General features: G+C 31.9%; 1 protein-coding gene across 4 annotated transcripts in view; it reads right to left on the bottom strand.

Moving 5' to 3' along the window:
* Positions 1 to 18,966: 18,966 nt before the first annotated feature.
* Positions 18,967 to 26,127, bottom strand: part of LOC111039382 — a 31,741-nt gene continuing 24,580 nt past the window's right edge. For all 4 annotated transcript variants that reach the window (XM_022322889.1, XM_022322892.1, XM_022322890.1 and 1 more), the window contains one exon: positions 18,967 to 20,056. In XM_022322889.1, coding sequence (XP_022178581.1) covers positions 19,595 to 20,056 — 462 coding nt within the window. In that variant the 3' untranslated portion in view covers positions 18,967 to 19,594. The remainder of the gene's footprint in view (positions 20,057 to 26,127) is intronic.

The raw sequence follows: 26,127 nt of genomic DNA, 5'->3' as shown, positions 1-26,127 counted from the left end.
AAAAAAAAAAAAAAAAAACATATTATTAAATAATAATATAAACAATATTAAACTATACAGTTTTTTTTATTGACATTGTAATAATATATTATTACACTTTAGAAGAGAAAAAAAAATATATAATCAATAACGATCCATACAATTTTCTTTGTTTTCATTCTAATTGTTTAGCTTCTAGCGTTTGACTTTCGGCCACAATCGTCTAGAAGAAACCGGACAAATATTTGAGGGGAGACACGCTGGTGCGTTCAAAACAGCGAATGTCTATGGTCTTAGACATATATGGTACCGAGGACAAAGATAGAGAACTTGCGGAGACTGTCAGACCAGGAAGTCGGCGGTGACCGAACCTGCAGCAGGGTGGTTCTCGTCGGGCCACGACGACACGACGCAGTGCACTACACCTCATGGCCGTCTGCGATTCAGCCGGCAGCACTCTCGATGGAGCAAGAGGATGTTGGTGTTCGACGGCGATTATGGCAAGCAGCGGCAGCAGCCACAGGATCAGGATCAGCTGTATAGACGAGTCTAAAGATCGGCCTTTGCTGAAGGACCACCGAAAACGCTGCCCGCGTCCCGGAAACCGACCCGCGTTCGTCCTGTACGGCCAGCCGGTCGGTTCGGACTAGAAAGCTTTTGGCTGCAGATCAGAGGCGTGTCGAGTGCATTGGACCGGGAAATGGTGACTGGAGGAACTTGGTGACTGTGAAACTGATTAAAGAATAAGAAGTGTGAAGGTGGCAGATTCAATAGAAACGTGACAAAGAAAGCTTCAAGAACGGCAGCTGGCGCATATTGCAGGAAACTTGCAAGTTAGATTTGTATGCTGAAAATGATGAAACAAAATTGAAAATTTTGATTTTTTCCGCGATTCTTCGACATTTTGTTATATTATGTTCTATATATAGTAACACTCGTCAAAAATTCAATTCATAATACTGCATAGGTACTTACTTATAATATAGATATTCTATTTGGTACCATATGTTATGGTAAAATCGTTACATTTGTTGTAGCGCTTCGATACGTTAATTACCTTGGATTTACCAAGTCACTTCTTATTCACTTCAGTTTCACCGTCAGTTTGTTCCTCCTCGATCATGTCACCATTTCCACGGTCTCAAAACTCACTCAGCACACGCACCTCGATCTGCAACCTGGCTTTCTCGTCCGATTCGCCCGGCCGCTTTCGCAAGCACAGAACGAACACGGGTGGGCCGGTTTCCAGCGAACGCGGCAGCATTTCCAGTGGACTGTCCTTCGGCGTAGGCCAATCTTTAAACTCGCCCTGCTGGTCCTGATCCTCTGTCGGTGGCTGTTTCTGCAAGTGCCGCTGCATGCCATGTCTTATGTTTATCGCCGTCGAACTCGCATCCTCCTACTCTGCCGGCTGATTCGAGTTCGGCTACATTGTTGTAGTACACTGCTTTAAGTCGTCTTCGAGATCCCAACGAGATCGTTGCCCGGTCACCGCAAATGCCTGTCTGCATCAGCCACATGGCGTCCTGGTCCGACAGCCCGCCGCTATAGTCCTCTATTCGTCCTCGGTATAATATGTCTGGTTAAGCTCCTTTACGGTTCCATGATTTGTAACACAGCCAGCGTCCTTCCTCTCGAGCGTACGGTTTCATAGTGAATATCCGTAGTTAATTTTTACAACATTGATATTTAAATAAACAAATCTCATTACTATGGTCCAAGAATCAAGATATTATTATTTGATTCGATTGTAGCCAGATACCACATATAATCCATGTATGTGTATTTATGTCATACTAATTATACCTACCTCATAAGTTTTTACTTTTAACTAAAATCTGCAAATAGTCAATATAATAATGAACAATAGATATAGATTATCGACATAAGCTCAACTGAGGGGGCTGGAGTGGCTGGAGTAGATTAAAATTCAACCATTAAGTAATTTTGATATATTACAATTCGGTAAAAATATTAAAACCTTCAGAGGTTGTTTCATGAGAAATGAATTACCTATGAAATCATGGGTAAATGAATGTGGAGTTATTAATTTAAATAATTCTACCCAAAATGGTTCTCATTGGGTTGCATGGAAAAAAATTAACAATAAAAAAAAAATATATTTCTATTCATTTGGTCAATTCATTGATGCACCACCAAAAGAACTTGTAAAATATTTGGGAGTAGATAATTTCTATTATAATGTTAAACAATTTCTATACTTTAATGATCCACCTATATGCGGTCATTTGTGTTTAGAATTTATTGATAATTATAAAAAATTTATTTAAATGTAATATATTAAGATATTTTTAATAGAAATATTTCTATTAAAAAACTGATTTATTTGTGCCATTGTTTATTTTTATTTTTTTTAAATAAGATATTCAATTTCTTTTGAAATATTTTGCATCTGAGGATTTTATTTCATTTTATTGATCTATTTATGTTTAAAGTTATTTTACTGATCTATTTATGTTTAAAGTTATTTTACTGATCTATTTATGTTTAATTTCATTTTACTGAACTTTTTATGTTTAAAGTTATTTTTGTGATCTTTTTGTGTTTAATTTCATTTTTGTGATATTTTTATGTTTAATTTCATTTTTGTGATCTTTTTATGTTTAATTTCATTTTTGTGATCTATTTGTGATAATTATAACAAAATGTGCTGGAGTGCCCCACTTACTACTTGTGTGTATTGGATAAGCTTGAAACTTTTTTATTTAACATGTTTATCTACATTGTATTTCTCATTTGTTACAATAAATAATATTGTTATTGCTATTATTAATTAATTAAAATAATAATAGAATTTAAGATTATAATTATATTTATAATTTTAATCTAAATGTGTACGATGTATTATTAATACATTTTTAATAGTTTTGTTTCCCGCCATAACATTATTACGGTTTATCATTTTATATTTTTATCATAATATATATTTTGTAAACATTCATCTCTTAGATAAGAGAATTTCGGCCATTTTGTAGGCTTCATAATTTTTACATTGTAGGAATAGGGAGTCGTCTATCTAGTATTTTTATATATCCGTGGGTAATACTCATAATAGTCACCACTCACCACTCACCAGTACTCAACACTCTCCAAGTGGAGGTAGGTACCAATTATTGATGGGGAAAAAAATATTAATGACATATGCACATATTATGCATATGTATGAATGCGTAATTTTAAGGGCTGTACAATATTATTTATTATGGTTCATGGTTCGAACTAATGTAAATATTTTACAAAAAACCAGGAATAATCCCTGGTTAAAGACGATACGTACGCAGCACCACCCCTGGCCATTTAATCTTCCAACTCATTTTGGGTTGTTATCAGAAGCGGAGTTTGGTCTTCTTCAGGATAAATATATAAAAATGTAAGCACTCCATAGACTCTATGGGGTCGGGAACCTTTTCGTAAGAAAGAGCCATTTTTTCGAAAAATTACAAAACCATGATGTCCAAGGAGCTGCACAGGTTTGAACAACCTTTTTTTTAGTCACAGTTGTTAGTATAAACAATATACCTATTATAGAATATTAAAATAAAGATAATATTATTATTTCATTGAAAAATTGGTAGGCATTAAAAGCATAATGATACGTCTTAAATTTAGAAAATATAGAAAAACTTTGTTTCGTTAATTCATTATTATTATTGCTATTGTTTAAACAAATATAATATTATCTAATTAAATATAATAACACACAAAAAAAACGTATCTACTTAATATTAGTGGGAATTTTCCAAAGAGCCTCATGCGGCTCCGGAGCTACAGGTTCCCGACCCCTGCCATAGAGCAATATAAAGAAGGCATTGTCTAGAGCATCTATTTTCAAACTCTTATATAAACACTGTACTTACCCCTTTTTATCAATACATTTTTTTGAGTACCCCCTTCTTAGTTACTAAACTAAAATATATATAAAAAAATGTAAAGACTTTTTTCCTTGTTGGTTTGTTGGGCAGACTCGTATCCCTTAAACATTTCGAGTACACCCAACGGGTACGCGTACCACAGTTTGAGAATCCCTGGTCCAGAGAGCCTAAATAATAATTTTTATTAAGGATGGTCTAGCTTTGTCTTTAGCATACATGTTAAGAAAGTGAAGCAGGGCAGATTTGACAGTAGGTACTCATTTAACGAAACTATTGGTTGTAAGATAGCGCGCAAATCTAACCTCAGATTTATAATTAAAAAATTTTACTATATCATTTTTCGTCATTCGCCAACTTAGCTTTACTTGTTTACTTTTCCGACTTTGTTGTGCGTCTTTTCTTAACTGGTTCTGTACGTTTGAAAAACCCTTGTCATATATCACATTGTGTACGCTGAAAAGGTTATTGTGCTTGCGCAAAATACAAGAGTAAACAAATGTATGATCTAATAGTTTATATCTATTACTATTATGATAGTGGGCCGCAAAAAGTACACCTCTTGTAACTGCAACGAGGAGCGCTGATTACCCGCTCAAACATATTAAAGTTTTTATGGCACATTATGCAATTTAGCATTTATTCTAATTACTAATACTAGTATATTTAGTAATTACAAAGACTGAAGAAATATGGACTTCAATAGTTCAATCTAATAATTTCCGATCTACCTTTGGAGACTGGAGACTGCAGTCTTCAGTGTATGTAGCTACCAACAATATATTTTTTAAATGTTTTTATTTTATTTTTAAAATGCATTTTCCCCTGTGCTCCCTTGCTCCCCTACCCATTTTGTTTCATTAATTTAACTCTAGTTGATTTTTTTTGTTTACATTTTTTAATCATGGACCAGCTATCACAAGGATAACTCTAAGAGGACTCCTTTAATGGAGAAACCATCGAAATCTCTGTAATTATATATCTATATACATTTTTGTATTATATTATTAATATATATTTTATAAATTTACAACGAATACCTACATTTATCTTTTTTAAATGTAAATATGTAATACCTACTTAAAATTTTTAAATGAAAATGTTTTTTTTTTCAATTTAAGTAGGTACATACTAACATGCACAATTATAATGTAAATAGCGTATTAAAATTATCAATAAAAAAATTAAATATGTAATAAAACTGATTTTTTAATATTGTCAATATTATAATGTCTCACTTGTTATTTATCCTCCGATTGATTTGCAATTGATTGACGTTGTATATTATATTAATTATTTTATAAACCTGACGTGTTGCAGCAACACATTGTGGCTCATTCACAGATCGACGACACAAACGTTCGTGTGTGTGTGTGTGTGCGTGTACAATAATAAGACGGCGAATAAAAAGTATTATTTATTATATTTCCAAGCTACATTATCATCTCCTATAATACATAGTTTATGTATACTGTATAGCATTATATTTTAGGGGGCGTATAAATATATATAATGATATCGGCGCCTGCGAGGGAGGCCGCGCGCATTGTCGTCGGCGACGAAGAGATGTGCTTCATTTACGAACCTTGTATAATATTATATATAAAATATAAATATATAATATTATAATAACAATAAATACGTATATAATGTTATATTATTATATTTTGTCGAGAGTGTGTACGTGTGTGCGTGTGTGCGTGTTTGTGTGTTCGCCGACGCGAAAAATCTTCATATACAAGGTATATAAATATATAATATATGTATACATGTGGTTACACCACGTCCACTATATATATATTTTACGGAGATGCAAACCGACGACAACAACAGTATCTACCGCTATACATAAAATAATATATAGTATATACTATATACATAGTGTAATATGTGTACGTCGCGTACGCACATGGGTATATACACTATGTATTATATACATAATAATATGAAATAAATCCATTCATCGTACACCTATTTGATAGTATATACAGGGTGATTTACTAAACATGCATACCCTTTTTTCTTTTAGTAATATGTATTCAATATAAAATTCTGATTTTTGGAATATGTATGTACCTATATCCATATTTATGAATTTGTAAATATATTAAGACTTGTTTACCCTTATCTATTGGGGTGTCTTGTATTGATACAATAACTTCTGATGCATATCGATTATTTTTACATTTGGTTTTAAAATTAGACCTCTGATATTCCTGACGCTCTGAAATACTGTAATGTCCGTTTGCACCTCAGAAAGGGACTACCTTTCTTTTTCTTACTTTATTGTACCCTTAAAATCAAAATAATGTTCGTCACATATTATGTGATATGTCTCTATATTTCTGTAGGAATTTTTTTAAGCCTCTGTATTTAAAACAATTCAAATTTTTTTACTTCTTCCAGCTGTTTGTTATAATCCTAGACAATTGACACTAAAAAATGATTTCTTATCTCCACATTTTCAAGCAATACAAATAAATGGATCTATTCAACTTTTCTTCTTACGCTAAAATTCCTAAATCCATTATTAATAACCAAAATGATCATACATTTCATAATGATTTTGCAACATGACTGAAAATATTTAGGTAGTACACTTATTTTGTTGGAGTAAATGAGAGTAGGTTATGTGATAAAGCGATAACCAGCTTTGGCAATGCTGTTATAAATCAAAATTTAAACAAGTAGTTTCAGTGTTAATAAAATGTTTAGGTACAAAAATAATAATAGTCCTTAATAATTGTTTTATAAAAATATAAAATTGAATCTATTTCTATTTTCTACATCTTACTTACTATTCTTGGAAAATTTTTATGAATTTAAAAATGTTAATATATTAGCTAGTATTAATTACTATAATGTTCATATCATTAAAACTCCCATATCTTTAAACTCATTATCATGGACTATTATTATTGTTTTAATGATAAACTCGAAAACTACTATCAAATAGTAGATTGTAGGTATACCATTTGTACCTTCAAGTTTCAATTTAGATAGCCTCATCAATATTTTAGAAAATTTCAACCGCTGAATAACATAGAGGTATAGTAAAAGTAGAATTATTCGATAATCGTAATATAAGTGTACATCGCAACAGAATACTGCCTAAAATTAAAATAGTTTTAAAAAAAATCTAAGTCATTGGAAATCTCATGTGACTGCATTATTGCATTGGCGAACCACCCGGTATATAAATACATAATCAGAGCACAGATATTAAATTCGAGTACAGGTTATTTTACGCTTTTGCGCCCCCAAAAACTTCCCTTGCGCGGCTTCACACATACACACACATACACACACACACACACACACACACACACACACACACATTCACACACGTATACGCACAATTGCAGGCGAGAAAAAAATAATACTAAGACGATTATCGTCCGTTTTGATCTGTGGCCGAGGATTACCGTCGTTATCGAACTCTCGCCGCGGCGTTTCACGTGCGCTCTTTGTAAAAGTAAACGCCGTCTCGCCAATGCGTGCACATAATATATTATAATATAATATATATGGGTATTGGGTACGCTAATCCGACTTGTCAGAAATAATATTATTGTTATTATTACTATTATATTGTTGTCGTTGCTACCTATTTCTGTTGTTGTTATTATTGTCGACGAGAGCGTACTCATCTGGTCGGGGTATGTGTTGGCGGCAGTATATAGGTATACCCGTAATAATATTATGTATGCCTCCTCATCTGTGAAACACAACACGTCATGCAACGTGTGTAAGTACGAGTGCGCGACTGTTGCACGAGTATTGTAAAAAAAAAAAAAGTCAAGTATAGTGTTGGATATATTTTATAGTAGGTAGGCATAATGGCAGACTTTTTAGATCATTTTGAGGGGCGCTTGGCGACAATTTTTTAAGAAGAAGATTTTACTTGTTGCAGGTTGTTTTGTACATGGAATAACAAAAAAAAAATACAGGAGAACTCTCTTCTGTATTTTAACCAGTCTTTCAATTAAAATTCAACGATATATCATTTTATAATATACAAATAATGATTTCGAGCGATGGACACGGGTGGATCCTAACTCCTATGGATAGTTTGATGTTGTATTATTATTTATTATAATACTAAGTGTTTTCTCAATTCAGTAGGATACTAGGATTAATTCATTTTTACCAAAAAAATCGAATAAAAATTATGAATTTATGAGACATTACCGGTTTACTGAAAATTATGGTATAACACAAATAGCTTAAAATTTGTCCAAGATTTTGAAAATTGTATTGTTTACAAAAAATTAGTAACTTTGATTTCATGCATTTAGGGCTTATATGCTATTACCTATATTATATAGGCCAAAAATATCAAATCTCTATAATTTATATTTATTGAATGACTTACAATAAAATAATTGAAATGGTTAAATTAAAATTAATTATTGTATTGAATATGTACAATTTCGTCAGAACTTGAACTTGAAAGATTTATGAAAAAAAGTGCTAATTTTATAATGTTTAATGTCTTACCACATGAGCTTTCGCAGAGGAAATCTATTAATCTAATTGTTTAGCAATAATAATACATAATAATAATAATAATGATGATCATGAAAATGATAACAGTATAAAATAGAGACACGATAATAGTAAATTGGAGTTGACGGAGTAAAAACGACGATGCTTGACGGTGAAGACATCGGTCTGGTTTATAGTGTTTATACTATGTTACACCTTTCTACTGGGTTACCCACAGTGGATGTCAGTCTTGCACCCACCGAGGACTGAGGAGCGAAAGTGTGTTATAACTCTTATTGTATATTTATAAATTATACTAATATACAGTAATATTTAAAATTCTAAAATAAACACTCATTTCCCTACTTTTCTCTCGAGTTTATCTTTATAGAAGATTTTTCAATTTTTCACATTATTAATTGAAGTGCCATAGAAAAATTTTGAAAAAAAATTGTATTGATCAATATTGATTCTAAACTTCTTGTTGTACCGGCTTAACTTATTTTCAGTGGTCGAATCCGCTATTCGATAACAGCGAACTCCATCCCGTGCGGAGTATTTCGGTTGTTGAAATACACGTGTGAACTATTTATAAACTAGTATTATCACTTATCAGGCTATTTTAGGTAACACAAAGCGGTTTAATCCGACAACAAAACATTTATAATTGTGTATTATACATCGCTCCACGATGGTTCATTTTTAGCGTCTAGCCAATGTACCTTCACACGTGCACACACATACGCAGGCACCCCGCCTACACACACAGACCTAGTTTACATCGCGTGAGTGACCGAAGCTGAGAGAATTGAGCTGTGCTACCGCAGGCTGCTGTTCGCTTTATATATAGAATAAAAACGATTTCTTTTAACAACGGAAATAGATCGATGGCCCACTCGGCACTCGCGATTTTTATAGACATTGTAAAAACGAGAACTATACATATAAAGTAAATGTTCAGATACAATGACGTACACTTTTGGATACAAAGAGCATTATAGCCCAATCAATCCATACAAGTCTACAGCTTCAAACTGTTCACTCTGTCGATCTGCAGCTTGTCATGGCCCGTGGGTCGACTTGATAACGTCGTTTTATATGGTATATCGAAGGTATAAGAATCAAAAGTCTTTCGAACTATATATATTGTGTGGGCAAGACAATAAACCGCTTGTATAGGCGATTTATCAATAAGAGAAAAAAAGGAACATTAAGAGGAACACCTGCATTTATCTAAATAAATTATTTGTCTTTTTGTCATTAATGCCCGTCGTTTGTCGGAATTAAATAGCTTTTGATTAAACATATTATTATACTCGTAAAATTAATAATGTGTACATGTTTACTTATTGTAACAGCTAATTAGGTATCTGTATTTATAAGTAATATGAATGTATGAAAAAAAGATCTCAAGAGTTATAATGGCGTTTGATTACACGAGTATTGCTCTTAAAAAATATCAATTACTCTTCAATAGGTACTCAAATGTATTTAAATTTTTTTTTTTTTTATTAACAAATACGTTTTTTGTATAGTTGTATAATATAGATATCACAATAGATAATGTCTCGATACTTAATAACTGTGACAGATTTTTAGGTATTATTAAATGCTTTATATAGTTGGAATCAAACAAAATTCTAAAAAAAAATGATTAAGTACCTATTACTGAAATTTCAATATTTAAAAGAACACAATATCTACAGATGTTCTTTGGAAGTAGAACCTTTCACTGTTCTCCTGTAAGTAAAAGTACTCTCTGAGTTTGATCCCTGGCTTTATCTCCGCCGAAATAATAATTTTACCTTTTTACTTCTAATAAATTTAGTGATCGTGATGATTGCCGACTTCATTAAATTTTTTTATAATACGTTTATTCCACTGGATAGTATATTATTTTACACTTAAACTGAAATTTTTAGTTGATTCATAAAAAAAATAACTCTGTTGAACACTCTATTACATCATATTTTATATAAATTAAGTATACATTATATTAGATGACTGAACACAACTGATGGTTACAACTTTACAAGATACATAATATATAATGCATTTAAGATTTAAAGAATTAAAGACAAGTGCTATAGTAAATATTCGAGTATCACAATATTTTCACATATCTTACGTATTTCGATAATGCAATAACAATTGCAATATTGACACCCAAACTAAATTAAATTAAAATTTTAGCCATCGTGAAATTTTTATTTGTCCCGGGGCTTGTCTTAAGAACATCCCTAGTGGATGGCCATACTTACTTGGGATTAATTTTTAGTAATGTGTGTTGGCCACAAACATAATATAAAACGTAGGTACATAAACTAGTTATTCATATTTAATTGTATAATAAATAATGGTCATGCTGGCTAAATAGGTTGTATGTTTGTTATTAATTTTCTTATTATTATAATGTTATAAGTTTATTACCATTTTAATTTTGTTTAAAATAAATTTGTATGGCATACATTAGTTTTTACTTTCGTTAATAACATCTATACTTTTCCGATTACTGTTTTAATTTTTAATTTCTAATAGTTTCGAGATTCTATTTAACTTTCTTTAATTTAATTTTGTTTGTTTGTTTGTTTGTGAAGTTTAAGTTTTTTTTATTTTCAACATAAAACCATAACACCTTTTTGGATTCACAGATGTACACATCAACCACGAATACAATTATTAACAAATGATTGTATTTCAGAGCACAGACCTGAAATAGTGTTATGCTGCACTTCAATGTTTCAACACTGTTAAGCGTTATAGAAAAGTTATCGAGTCCAAGTGACGGTAAGGAATTATTTTGATATATGTCTTGGTCTACGCAGCTAAGTTAAACTTTAGATGCCCAAACCAAGTAAGATGATTTTATGTATTTTGTAAGTATATGTATTTATACTTATTAGGTATTATAACTTATTGAATATTTTCAATACATTTATTATTACAGTAGTATATAATAATATTAATGTCTGTGGAGGATATTTTCGGTGATTTAGTAGATTTGAATGAATATTGTTTGCAGCGAAATGTCTCGTCAAAATTCGTATCCCGTATAGTTATTATTTTATTTAATACTGTCGTCTCCTCGCCATTTTATCTACATGCCAAACACATTACACATTATCGCCGGCCGGCGTCACATATACAAAATAAACACTTCGTTCCAGAATCGTAAAAAATATTTATAAATCAGTTTTGTGACATTTAAGACAGGATGTATAAAGAGGTCCAATAGGAATAGTGAGTGGTTGGAGATTTATAAGTAGGACTTTGGTTAACTTTAGATTATAATAAATAAAATATAATAATATATAATACAATTATGATAAATATAATAATTTATTATAATAATATGTAATAATTATAGTTGTAATATTAGGACAGTGTTGAATTTTAAACAAGTATCTGGGAAGGGCTATCATCTTTACAAAAACTTAAAACTACTGTTATTTATATTTTCTGCCTCGTCACATGGATGTTATAAATTCAGAGAGTAAAAACGGGTATCCCGCAGAATATTTTACCCGGTTTTGAACGCAAAACTTATAAACCACTAGTAAATTGACCCACTCTTATTCCCGTAACCCGCAAAACAAAATTGTATCCGGTTTTGGACGCAAAACCCTCAAACAATTTTTCCCAGTTTTTAACGCAAAACCCACAACTCGCGTAGAATTTTACCATTATACCACTACCACCTTATACCCGTAACTTGCCAACAATAAATTGTACCCGGTTTCGGACGCGAAACCCGCAAACAATATCGCACCTGGTTTTGAACGCAAAACCCAAAACCCACAACATTGTTTATCCGGTTTTGAAAGCAAAACCCAAAACCCACAACATTGTTTACCCGGTTTTGAAAGCAAAACTCGAAACCCACAACATTTTATACCCGGTTTTGAAAGCAAAACCCGAAATCCATGACATTTTTTACCCGGTTTTCTAATACGAAACCCGAAACCCACAATTTTTATCCGGTTTCTAATACGAAACCCCTATAGGTACCCGCAATATTTTTTAACCCATTTTTACTCCTCCTGTACTTATAACACTATGTGACAAATACAAATCCCTCATCACCAGAAGCCTATCTCGCCTTTCTAGATACTGAAACACATTAAAATTCAACACTTGTAAGCCAAATATGTGCGAATGCCGTGCTGCGACATGACTCAAAACATTTTTTGATTAAAACTTTATAAACGTTAAATTCGATTATTATATTTAAAAACTTAAATGCCCTAAATGTATGTATAAAACGCTTGTCATGACACACAAGAGGCCAAGAATTGCAGTTTTCGCTTTACCGATCTATGTAAAATACAACACTATTGTAGCAGACCAGCATTCGTGTGTTTTCGCTTACAATGTGGATTTAGGCCTACAGGGGACACCACAATAAAAAAAACGCGCCACGTGTAATACCTCATGCTTTTAAATGACATTGACGATGTGATATTATGTGGTTTAACAAGCAAAGGTGGTGTGGAAATTTACGCGACACTTTCATCCTACATCGAGCACTTTTAAGTAATATAGATAAAACAACTAATACAATATATTTTCATAGTATTGCTACAGTAGTTGTTCTATGTTTAAATGCAGACTTAGTAATCTAATTTTTAGTTTTAAGGTGTAAAAATTAAAATTTTCATATTATGTTTTGAACCCCGGCTTTGGGAATTGTTTTTTCGGTTATTATCATTCCATTATCCTTTTTTTTTTATTTAGGCCCATCGCCGCTTCCACAAGTGGTCAAAACATTATACTCGCATTAGTAATGATGTTGTTATTTAGGTATACCAATATTTTATATTATCTTTACTAATAGCCTGATTACTTGAATACTATTTATTAAAAAACTGATAAATAACTCTATCGTTGCTATATTATTATAGTTAAAACAAATATATATTTTTAAAACGTTATTAACAAATATTTTTTTTAGTTTACTATAACTGCTTATTGCGTATTATGGTTGTTCAGAAAATATTCACAATAAACTTAAAGAAAGAAATTACATATTTGTTATAATTATATTCTGTATACCTAAAACAGTTATTAAAAAAATGTGATAAGATACAATATAGTAATTGGCGCCAAGTGCCATGTACAAAGTTAGTCGTTTGATCCAAACAACTTTTACAAGAGTCGTTTGTATCCTGAAAAATCCTACTTTTTGGAATTTTTTTTATTAAATGTCACTCAAAAAATATAAGTTAAATGTCTTATTATTAAATCGTCAAACGTACACTAACGTGTTAATAATTATGAGCGGGAAAGGCTTAAAAAGCTTATCCCGTAAAGTGCACCACGCCGCTTAGCCCTGATTGCGTCTTACAGCAATAAATGTTATAACATAATTATACGTTTTATAGGTGACGCGTGTTTGGAGTTTTCCTTGTGACGACGAAACGGAATGCTGTCGAGGGTGTACGGATACCTATATTATACCTTAACTAAATACGAATCTTGTATAGTTGTATACCTACGCTATTTATCAGATCAAACGCCTTTTTCACACACAATATTTTTACACCGACGAAATTATTATTTATCGTAATAAATAAAGATCCTTTGTCGCCGCCCACCGTGTAAAATCATTTTACACCCCATCGTTCGAGTGGCCGCCAAACATATTTTTGGATTTGAAAAACTCATTGATATGAAACCGCTTTGAGTCCAACATAATATATACATTATGTAATATATTATATACGTATTGGATTAATAATAAAAAAAGTAGATTTACGAGGACAGTTCGAATACTGCACAAGTTTACACAATATACAAATATGTACCACCGTGTCATCGTCGCGGGTCGTGGTCGTAAATAAACTACACAAGACGGCCAATAATAAACGTCCTTTTTGNGGGGGGGGGGGGGGGTCATAGAAACACAATGCATAAAATATAATAATAAAATACGGTTACAACCACCGAGGAGTACACCGGAAGCTCGACGCGGCGTCCATGCGTTTGTGGAAAGACGGAGAAAGAGATGAACGCCAATGAATAAAAATATTCAAAAAATGCATCGTTGGAGGTGGTGCTCCGGCGGCGGCGGCGGCGGCGGTGCATCTCATCGCTTCTCATTGTGTAGATATCACAGCGGGCGCGAGAGAATATTATTATTATTATTATTATTGTATCGAAAACTGTTTGTATACCGTTTGGCGACGCGACGGCGCCACTCAAACGAAAGGACGCAAAAATGTTATACACGGGGCGGCGGCGGCGGCTGACGGTTTTTGTTACAATAATTTCGGAGATGTAAACACATTGTGTGAGTGAGCGTGTGTGAAAAAGGCGTTGATCCGACAAATACAAGGTATATTAAGACGTACGTGTACCTCCCAATATACATGTCTTCAACGGAATTCCGTGTCGTCGTCACAAGGAAAACACGTCACCTAGGCTGGTCGATTTTTGAATGAACCAACACACGTACACATTGACACATATAATATAGTTTCTATATAAAATATTATATTATTAGTATCAAACAAAAATATTGGGTACTTATTGTTCGTACAGTATCTGCACTCTGCAGGGATCACCATTCACCACATAAATTAATTTAATTTATAAATTGTTTTCGTTAGCAAACATATAGAGTTTTCAGCTTAACTAATGATTTTCTTATAGTTCCGACTCCCAAATGTAATTGCATTTATATATTATCCACGGGTATTTCGACTTCGGTTAAATTACACTCTCGAGCTACCTGCAAATGTATTAGGGACAAGTACAATCGAAAAGTGTTATAATGCGGTACTACTACATATATTCAAAATAAAATACTATTTTCAATGAAAACAATATGTTAATAGGTATGGTACTAACTAAAATAGGTAAACAATAGGTGAGATGAGTTTCAATAATAGATATTCGTAAAAATATATAATATAAGAATTGTAGTCAAACATTATTGAATGCACTTATTCTTGTGCATATTTTGTATGAATACAATAATACCAATTAGCTACTATTATTAGAATACTGTAGGCAGCAGGAATAATGCACACTATTAATTTAAATGAATAATGGGTTGCATTCAACGATTTAACACTATATATTTTGCCCATAAAGCTACGGAAACAAGTATATTAATAAAAAAAAAACAGTTTGAGATTGAAACCAGATGCTGCAGGTGTTTGATACAATAATTGTTAATGTACTGGGGGCTTATATTATACACACGACACACATAATACGGTCACGGCTAAATCGGATTTTTACTACGTACATGAACTATGGTATAGATATGTATATAATATAACCATTAACCAGATGCAGACAGCTGACTTGTGAGGTGAGCAATATAATTGATGGACACTCTCGTGGTTTAATTATTATTGAATAAAGACCGACCAAACGGTAGACTTGAGATATTAGCTTAATATATTCTTATTTTTTATTTTTAGTTTGACCTGTCTTAATGCGATTTAGATAGAACGAATAACACCAATATGATGGCGATGTTTCATGAGCTTCATTGGATTTGGATTTCTTGCAGCTTGAACGACTGGTCGATTTTTTTTCGACTTAAAGTAACCTGGCGAAAATATTGCATTCTTATTATATTACACAACAATTTAAACAAATTTAAAACCCCAGAAGTCGCTAACCTGAACAGTAGACACCAAAGTAACTTCACCATTGAGGTCACTGTAATACATGTGTTTGAATTAAAAATGCGAGAAAAATCAAATTGTATATTTGTATAAAATCAAAAAAGATTTTAAATGAAAACGGTCAGTCTGTCTTACATTTCCATTAGGTAATATTTTATCATGTATCTATATTGTTATTATTTTTCTACTAATGATATGGTACTACGGTAGCGGTAGGTTGTACTAATTTTTGTCAAAAACAAATAATCGAATATAGTAATTTAGAAGCTGTTATTAAGTCAATACCCGATGTACCGTAGAACGAAGAGAATAGGTTTGTAGTATAAATAGATTAAAATTAATTAGACTTCGTGATAGATGGATCCCGGTGGACATAATAGTACTTAATATTAATTTTAAGTTAATACTATTACAGAAACCTAAAACCAAATAGTTTTACGACGATCACAACATAACGAAATAGTATCTATCAGTTTGTGCTACTAGGTAATCCATATAACGTAATACATGACATACATTTTTTATTTCATATTCCGAAGCAGAATATTATGCAGAGTATTTCGATCTATAAAAAACAGTTTATTAGTTATGATTTATAAGTTTATTTAAAGTTTATTGATGAGCAAAGTAGTTGACCGACATTTTCCGGGATACCCACATGTACCACTACACTCAGCTCATCAGAAATTTAAATACTTATAAGTTGCGAGTATAGCTCATTAATTACTCTTCCAAAATTAAATTTTTGTATATTGTAGTAGTTACTCCACAAAATATTCTTTTTTGGAATAAGGTATTAAAAAAAAAAGATATAATAAGAGTTGTGACTTATTGTTATCAGTGATAATATTATATCACACTACAGGTTAGGTAATGAACTTTTTCTTAAAAATCTTTGCAATTTTATAGACAGCCATCCATTTCCACAATAGTAATATTTTTACGACATGCTTTAGCTGATTAAAATTAATATAATAGGTACCTAATCATATATATAATATTATAATATATGTATGATCATCAAATATGCTTCAAAAATACTCAAATGTTTTTATTTTAAGTCCATCAATAACTTGTATAAGCTTTTAAAATAATTTGAATCTCTTTAAATATGTATAAAGTCTTTATATTTGAATTATCTTAAGCTATTTTCAGTTTCTGCACGACTGGTTGAATGTATAAAGATATCATAAATCAAATAAAGTAATACTGACAAATATCGATTTCCAGTAAATCTAAATTATCTACCTACTTAAGTTATCAGGTACCTATATGAGGTTTAATAACTACAAATATAGCAATGTTCAACTTCGGGTTTTTAGCTAATTTTGTTGGACGAATATTAAAATACTATGGTGAATTCTGAATTTATAGCTATTCATTTCGTACTTTTTCATTTTTACAAACTTATTTTCGTTCGTTCGATTTTTTTGATATATTTAAAATACATACATCGGTATGTTTTTCAGCCACAACTATAAATATCTATAGTATCGTTGGTATATTATCGTAATAATATTATTAATCTCCCATCAAAACCATTTTTTGGAAGGACCATTAAGCAATGGCACCAAATTGTATAGTTTTATCTAATATTTTTATTCTGAATCATTGTAATAAAGGTTATGAATTAGATTTGTAATTGAAAAAAAAACGAATCTAATTAATTTTAAATGGTATAGATATGACGCAAAATGTAAAACATTTGTTTGTGTCAAAAACACTTGCGTTTGAATGAAAACGTTTTATTACTTCTATAATACTATTTAGCTAGTATAGTTTTGAAGGTTCACAAAAAAAATAAATTTTGAATGCATCTATTTTTGAGTGATTCTAAAGTGTAAGTTTAATACAATTATGGTTGCGCTTTGTGACACATTTTTATTTGTTTATTTGTATTCAACTGTCAATGAAAAATAAAAGTCGGGCCATATTTACATAAATAAGTGGGTTATAACTTATAATACATTGCCGTCGGAGGGTGTGTTGGTGTGTGTTGAAAGGGGCGTTACAGGGGAGTGAAACTGAGGCGCATTGTCATCCAATCCGATAACCGGTGTGACTTACCAAATAATGTACTGCGTGCTGAATATTGAGTACCAAAATATCATTTTAAATTTATAATGCTTCAAATATTGTATACCAAACATGGGGAAATGATGTAGATTACACTATTTCTACTTTCTATTGCATGTTCCCGTAATTCCGTGTTATTATCTGAGTTGTAGTTAACACTTACACAATCACACAGATCAGACGGTTAAATATTTTCTTTGGAGTGATCGTTCCGTCACTTGTGTTAATATGTTTACTAGTACATTATTTACTATAATATATAGGTAGGAGGTACCTATTATATGCTCCATTACATATTTATGTGCAACTATTGTGCTTGATATTAAATATTATTTTAAATGGTAAATTACATATTGTTCATTTTAAAATCATAATTGTAAATTTCCACCGAGTATCAACTATAGTATAGTAATTTTAATTTATAATATATCTATTTCTGTAAAATCCTGAGCCTCAAATCCCGTCATTTTATAAATTATTATTTAAACTTAGAGGTAGTATTAAATATCGAGTGAAATCATGATTATGGAATTTCAGAAGTATTATTATACTAAAATATAATCGTCGTATTATTCAGGCAAGTTTGGTTTTATTTGGACAATCAATTGTAAATAATAATTAACTATCTCCTCAAATATAATATTAATTATTATTGTATACAAAATATACAGTAAAACTATACAAGTAATCATTGTAATTATATTATAATTTTCACGAATATAAGTAAAATAATGTAATTGTTGTGATGCAATAAAGACCGTCTTTCATTATAATATTGCCATACTACAGTTTGAAATTTAATAATTCGTTTATTGTTCAACATATTTTACTGTTTAATAATATAGTATCAAATTGGTTGTCTTTACTATGAAAATAATAATACAAATACAACATTCGTGGATAAAAAAAAAATTTTAATTTATCGAAATGTCATGTTATTATAATATTATAGTTACCACAGTTATTGGTGGTAAAAATTGGGCTATCTTCAATATTATTCGATTATTAGAGCTCGCTAATTTCGGTGCGAGTATATTGGTTTTACAAATAAAATAAAAAAAATCACACCTAAATACTATCAGAGCTGAGTAAATTAAAATGTTCATACACAAAACTAATATTATTTTCATTCAAAGCATTAAAAAAAAACAGTCTGTTGTTGTTCAATCGTTCATAGAATATAAAAATATATGCAATATATTATGTAATAAAATTATTCGTAATATAATAGTAATAATAATAATAATAATTTAGATCATGTTTATATTGCATGACTTACAAAACGCTAGCTACTAATCGAAGATACAAAAAAAAAGTAGGCAAGAGTATCATTACGATAGAGCTCTTTTACAAATCACTTGCGATCGTTAACAGCAAAGTACATAAATTGTGTCACAAAAGTACTAAAAAAAAAAATAATAATAAATAAATAATATAGGTATATTATAGTAATATGTACAGACCTAAAAAAAAATTGTAATTAATTAATAATTGTTGTTCAAATCCCTCGGGGACCGGTAACTACGTGACCGAGCCGGACTTTTTGGGACGCTTCTTATACTTGGACGAACCACATCTGCGGTGTCTGATACACGGCATTGGCGATGACGACAGTGGCGATAACGATAACAGCGATGACGACAGGGGCGTTGCAGGTGGCAGTCGGTCGACGGTGGAGCCAGAGGAGTCGTCATTGTCGTCGCTGTCGTCGGAGTCTGAGACGGCTGGGATGACTGAGACGGCTGACCACCGTTGGTGCATTTCCACCTGATCTTGGACCATTTTCCGGCTGATGTGCAGCCAGTCCTTTAGGAACCTATAGTAGATGGTCAACACACCCCAGTCCTGGATCATCATGGTCGTGTGGTCGGGATTAGGGTCCCAGCCCGGGCCGCCGACGATCGTGGTCCTCGGCCCGTCGGGCATCTTCCTGTTGTGCCACGTGCTCAGGCTTATCATTGCCGCCTCCACCTCGCACAACACCTGCACAAAAAACAACACTACGATATAAAAATTGTTGCGAATAATAGTTGCAATGGACACTGTACCGTTCATAATGACTATTGACTATAACGCGTAATAGTTAGCAAAGATATTATGCGTACCTAACAGAAATTAAATACTGCGTGACAGGACATAAGAAACATGGAAATAAAAGTGATACTCATGACACCACCAGCAGGACTCTTCTAACATGTTTAATCTAGATGAGGCACAAGTGCTCCAAGACATCTAGTGAACTAGAACTTAGGTGGGAATGTAGGGTGTGCCGTGAGTGTCTGTAAGGTTCCAATGTTTAAGTGCACCTGCACAATCACAATTAAAATTAAAGCTATTTTATACTCAAATAACTGTCATGTTTGCTCTTATTCTGTCAGTGAGTTTAACGCCCGGTTTTCAAAGGTTCTTTATATTTTAAGAGGACATCTTACTCGATTTACCGCATGTGTTTACCCTGTCAAACTATGTATAACATAATATAGAGCATTTTAATTTCATAAGGATCAATTTTAATCTATTGTTTTTAATTGAATTGACCTGTTACAAAACTTAAAGCCTGAAATTAAGAAAATTATCCATCAAGTTATGAGCGTTTTAAATTTAAAAAAAATGTATGGTTTTAAAATGCACATAACTTGCTTTAAAATTAAAATACAAAAAACCGAGATGATAATATAGTCTTTCTTTTAATTTTATATTAGATCAATTTACTTTAATTTTAAAAATAACATATAATTAAATGGATTATTCTAAATGTAATATTTACTATGATAGTATTTGTTTGCAAAACGAAATTAACGCTTGTGGTTATAACGTATGTTTCTTATGAAGAATTCATTTTAATCTATTATTTTTTATATTAGAGCGAGTAGAGCGACCCCGTGATTTCGAAGCAAGTCAGGGGCATTTCAAAATTGTGAATTACAAAAAAAAAAATTGAATATCGTAAGAAAGTAACATGCAAACACAGAACTGTTTTTATCTTCAAGTTATTACAGTATGCAAACAAAACGAAATTGGTTCTGAGTAACTCAATTTTGATATGTTGTTCGTTATTGTAAGACGGAGACAACACTTTTGGATTTTACATCCTCTTAAGTAAATATAAGCATGTATTTGCTGTAATTCGAGCGTAAAAAGCATAAGAACCCAATGTGTGCCAAATGACAATTAACCCACCTTGTGCTCTCAGTGTCTCAGTCCACGATAATATAATATTTTATAATAAAACAAATCAATAGTTAGAATTTAATCACGGAGTAGAACTTATTGTACGTTAAGTGATTTTTTTCTATAGCATATTATTTTAAGTACACAATTACTACATTAATATTCATATTTAATTTTATTCATAATTAATATTAATATGATTTTTAATTTGACATTATTTAATTTTATTTAATTTACTTACTGCATTATCCAATATTATTTTACAATAAAGATATATTATACAATAATTATTGAGGTTATCGGTTTAATTGTATAGACAATGATTTTACTATGTAAATATTTATATTTTCAACTTAATAACAAAACTATTTTTCTTTAAAATAATTTAATTTTAACCAGATAACGTGAACAGTATCAACATTGAACCACTTGTTAGTTACCTATTGAATTATTATTAATTATTTCAAAAATGTCTTTGAAGTTGCCTATTTAAAACTCCTTAAAAATTAGATGTACAACGTCCTATAATATTGCTGATAAATGCGATCAATGTTTAGGAGGCTTCAGTGAAATATATTGATAACTAAAACTATTCATAATTTTTTTCTGACATCCCGAGTACTTTATATTTGAAAAATCAGTGAATTATGAGGTCTACCATCAGTACTATTGTGTGCAGGAGTACCAAATATAGTAGGGATGTGATCTACGAAGCCCATAAATAAATTTCATAAAAAAAAAGGAAAAAGTATTGCGAAACTCGTTAATTGGCATGTGCCAAGAAAAATCTGAGCCGCAACTAGTGTGTACCTTAAAAAATGGTGGGTCACAACGAAGAAATTTTTAATATTTTACTATTAGTCACCGCCTATCCAATGTACATCGGTGCATCATAATATGTTTTTTTATTATAGTTTTCGCAGAAAATAATAAAGCTATATTATTCTATTGCGCCTTGCCATTTTCTAGCTGCGTTGATTAACAATTGTATTCGATTATAGGTGTCTACCACTTTTTCTGATTTCATTGGGTTTACAGTGGGCATCAATGCGATACGCCGATACGACGAGTACATTGGAACTTAATTAACGGGATGTAAATAAGCATTAACGAATAGGTAATAAGCATTTAACACGTATACAATTAATAATTATCATAACTAGGTGTATTAATATTATAACGACCTCTTGACGCACAACCGTTATCTCATCGCTCCTACGCAAAACATTCCAACCTTCGTCTGGGACTCGTCGTCGTCGTTGTCGTCAAGGTTGTTTGGTGGGTGTTTTTATTTATATTTACCCGATTATTTCTTTTTTACCGAACAACCCTTCGTGAGATCTCGGGGACTGCTACAGCACATATTGCGACGTACGTATTTAATAAAGCTGATGGTCCGTCTGATGTGTGTGTAATCGACGTTTATAATCTCCAAGACTGTTAATCCGTGTGCCTATACATATGAATACGTATTTTTCACTTTTTATTACGATAATATTATAATGCGCCTACTCGACGTCGGTGGCGGTAGCGTTATAATGTAATACTAGCTTAATGAACTATTAACGAAATTGTAGGTATATTATGTTTTCGGAGTTGCGTGTTCAATGTCCGCCTATTATTATAATAATATAATAATATGATCCGCGACGTTTGCGTTCGGTTTTAGTCGTAATCAGGAATAAATTGACAGTTAATTATTATTGTTCACGGAGACATGGGAATAGTTTTACCGTAGATAGCTACGATTCCAGTTTTATAAAGTTATCAGTATAATATTATAGAAAACACATATTCATAATGAAATATGTCAACTAAGGTTCAATAAAAAAACACATCTACGATCATCATTCAATGATTAATGAGCAATTATTGTTGTACGAAATATACTACAGAAAGAATATACTATTCAAATATCTCAAACTTTCAAACGTGTACCAAAAAATATAAAATGTTTTTGTAGGTAATATTTTAACTTTATACTGTATTATTTTTATTACCTTCAAAGGCCGAAGCTACAACGATTGCAGCTTATAAAAAAAATATTTTGACATTTATGATGAATAAATTAGAATATCGATGAGATTATACGTTGTTTTATTAACGGCTATTATACAGTTATACCTAGAGCAGATTTTAATCATTTAATATGGAAGATTAAATTGAACAAAAATGTACTTAAAAAAGTTTCTGTACAGTATTAGGCTTGAAAGTATAATATTAAACAATAATCGTAATGTAACACAATACACTCGATAAGCATAATATGCCAATATACGATTCACTGTTTAATATATTTTATCTGGTCGCATTTCACTTTAGATATAAAATAGATTAAAAGAGGAAAATATTATAACAAGTATTAAACATTATTTTGTATTTTAATATGGAAATCTAGTCAATTTTTTAGAAAAAACACGATAATACACGTACAAAACATACTTCAAACATTTTCTTATACTATTATATGTGAAACTTAATACAGGTACCTACTTATTATTCTAATTAAATTTTTAATTTATAAATCTTATCCCACCCAAGCATGATAGGCCCGTCACATAATTAGGTATTTGTTTGTACTACAGAATGGGACGTCAAACACTACGGTCAGTACCTACTTAATCGTCGTAATACGGACCGTGGGTATCGTATATTGTACATATAGGTTAGCGAAAGAGCGGTTTTTTTCAAAATACTTATTATGGCGTCTATCGTGGAGTCTAACATTAAAAAATGTAATAAAAGAGGTTTAGGACCACATGATTTTTAATTTGTTTAACATAAAATACAAAATATGACATTATGTTATTATTGTCATGAAGGCATCTGAAGTGTAACCAATATGGACTTACAGTAGAGCAGTGTATGATATTATAGCATTATTATAATATTTTATCCACATGCGATTATAAACATACATAGATACGTGTCGATTCGATTGCAAGTATACAACATATTAATATACATGACTAATAGCAGGTTAATCCTAGAATTTATTGATTTTAGATTCGTCAAGTGTGGCCGATTATTGTGATTTCCTACACATGTAACGTTTTGTTGGGTATGGTTAGGGTATGGTGTTTTTCTCGAGTACATAGAGGTACTTATTAATAAACGCAGTATAATATGTATTTCTATATTTGTACCAATGTACCAACCACGATTTATACTTAAATTTATAGTTTTAGGTTCACGGGGTATTTTCTTAAGTTTTGTTTCAATAAATATTTTGAAATTATCAGAATTCAGTTAAATCCTCGCTTTTTTCGTACAATATCTTTATTAAGTCTTAACCATAATTTTAGTGTCACATTCTTGAAATACCGACACTCAATCGAGACCCAACGACATAATTCAAAAAAGTTAGATCTAGTTTTATATGTCCATATTGGCCAAAAAAAAAATAATATATATAATAAAATACGATCGTAATGTCAAGCGATTGTCATTTAAATTTTAAAATATAATATGTACATAAATTAAACCTATATAAACAGATGATAAGGTTAGAGGAAATACGATCCAGGCAATAGGCGTAGACGATCCAATAAATCATTATAGACGTCAATTATTTCTTAAATTCTCCTTCAAGAGCCATTAACCTGCAAATCTTTTAATACTTTCCTGCGCCCCATAACTTAACGATATCCATTAAACGAGTATACAATCGTAGTTTTTACTTTTATGATGTATAGAAAGAATGATAATAGTTGGCTTCTGCAGGAGATCATAGTACAATTATAGGCCTCCTTAAAACGCGCGTACTACCTACGTCCTGCGGTCGAGGTCACGTGATCGAAACTCGTCTTCGACGCAGCTCGTGTAATGATGATGTACGAATGTCATGTAAATAAATAATTATGCGTTTGAACGGGCCCGGGCCAGTGGCGGCAGTGGAATGCAATGTCGCGCACGTCGCCGCGTGGAAACGGGCCGTAAAATTTGTCGAATTTACCCTAAATATTGCGGGGAGGTGGTTTTCTGGCGTTTCAGAGGGGGCAATAAATTTACGATTGTCTCTGTCGGCCCGCAGAGTGTGTCACAAAACAGGACTGGGGGCGAGGCGAGGCAGAGAGCGCACACGATTGAGGGTGTGAGAGGGTGTGTGCGATGGGGCGGGAAAAAAAAAACAGTGTTGTACGCATCGCATGCATACCGCGCGGCGCATCTTGGCTTTAACAGTATAATAATAATAATAATAATAATAATAATAATAATTTCGAGTTGAATAGATAAAAACTGCCGAGTTATGTACATTGATTGCCCTTAGCGCCCCGCTGAGGTGTAACCAACGTCAATGGAGACCGCACGGAAACATTCACGCCTTTATTATTGCGGTGATTTATTCGCGGGGGACGTCTGTGCGAAACATCTGCCTATATCACATAATAATATTGGTCTTTATATTTTCGTGTCTGTATACATGTATTTGTGTCTACATGTATATATAGGTATAATACGGGTGTAGGTCAACTCTTCGACGCGCACCCGTACCAACTTGTATATACCTACATGTATATACATACCTATGTACAATGCATTATATACATGTTATCGCATGTGTATGGGGGCACTCGGCTCTTTCATTCGCAGACACTGCCACATATGTACTCACTACGAGCGAGCCACTATAATAATGTTGTACATCTATCTCTTTCGATCAGTCGCCGTTCAGCACGTATGGCAGTCGGTTTATTGCGCAGAAAAACAGCTATATATATATATATATATACACACATAGGTACTGTATGACTATACACCATTAGTCCCACTTGAGAATGTCGCTATGTAAGTACTTGGGCTTTTTTACCACGCCCGAGTCGGATTAACTTAAGACTACGCTTACTGCGGGAGCCCTTGAAAAAATATAATTCGTGTTTGTG

Source organism: Myzus persicae, unplaced genomic scaffold (assembly GCF_001856785.1).
Source record: "Myzus persicae strain clone G006 unplaced genomic scaffold, MPER_G0061.0, whole genome shotgun sequence".
NCBI lineage: Eukaryota > Metazoa > Arthropoda > Insecta > Hemiptera > Aphididae > Myzus > Myzus persicae.
The sequence above is the reverse complement of the archived record's forward strand: the minus strand, read 5'-3'. Positions and strand labels throughout refer to the sequence as shown.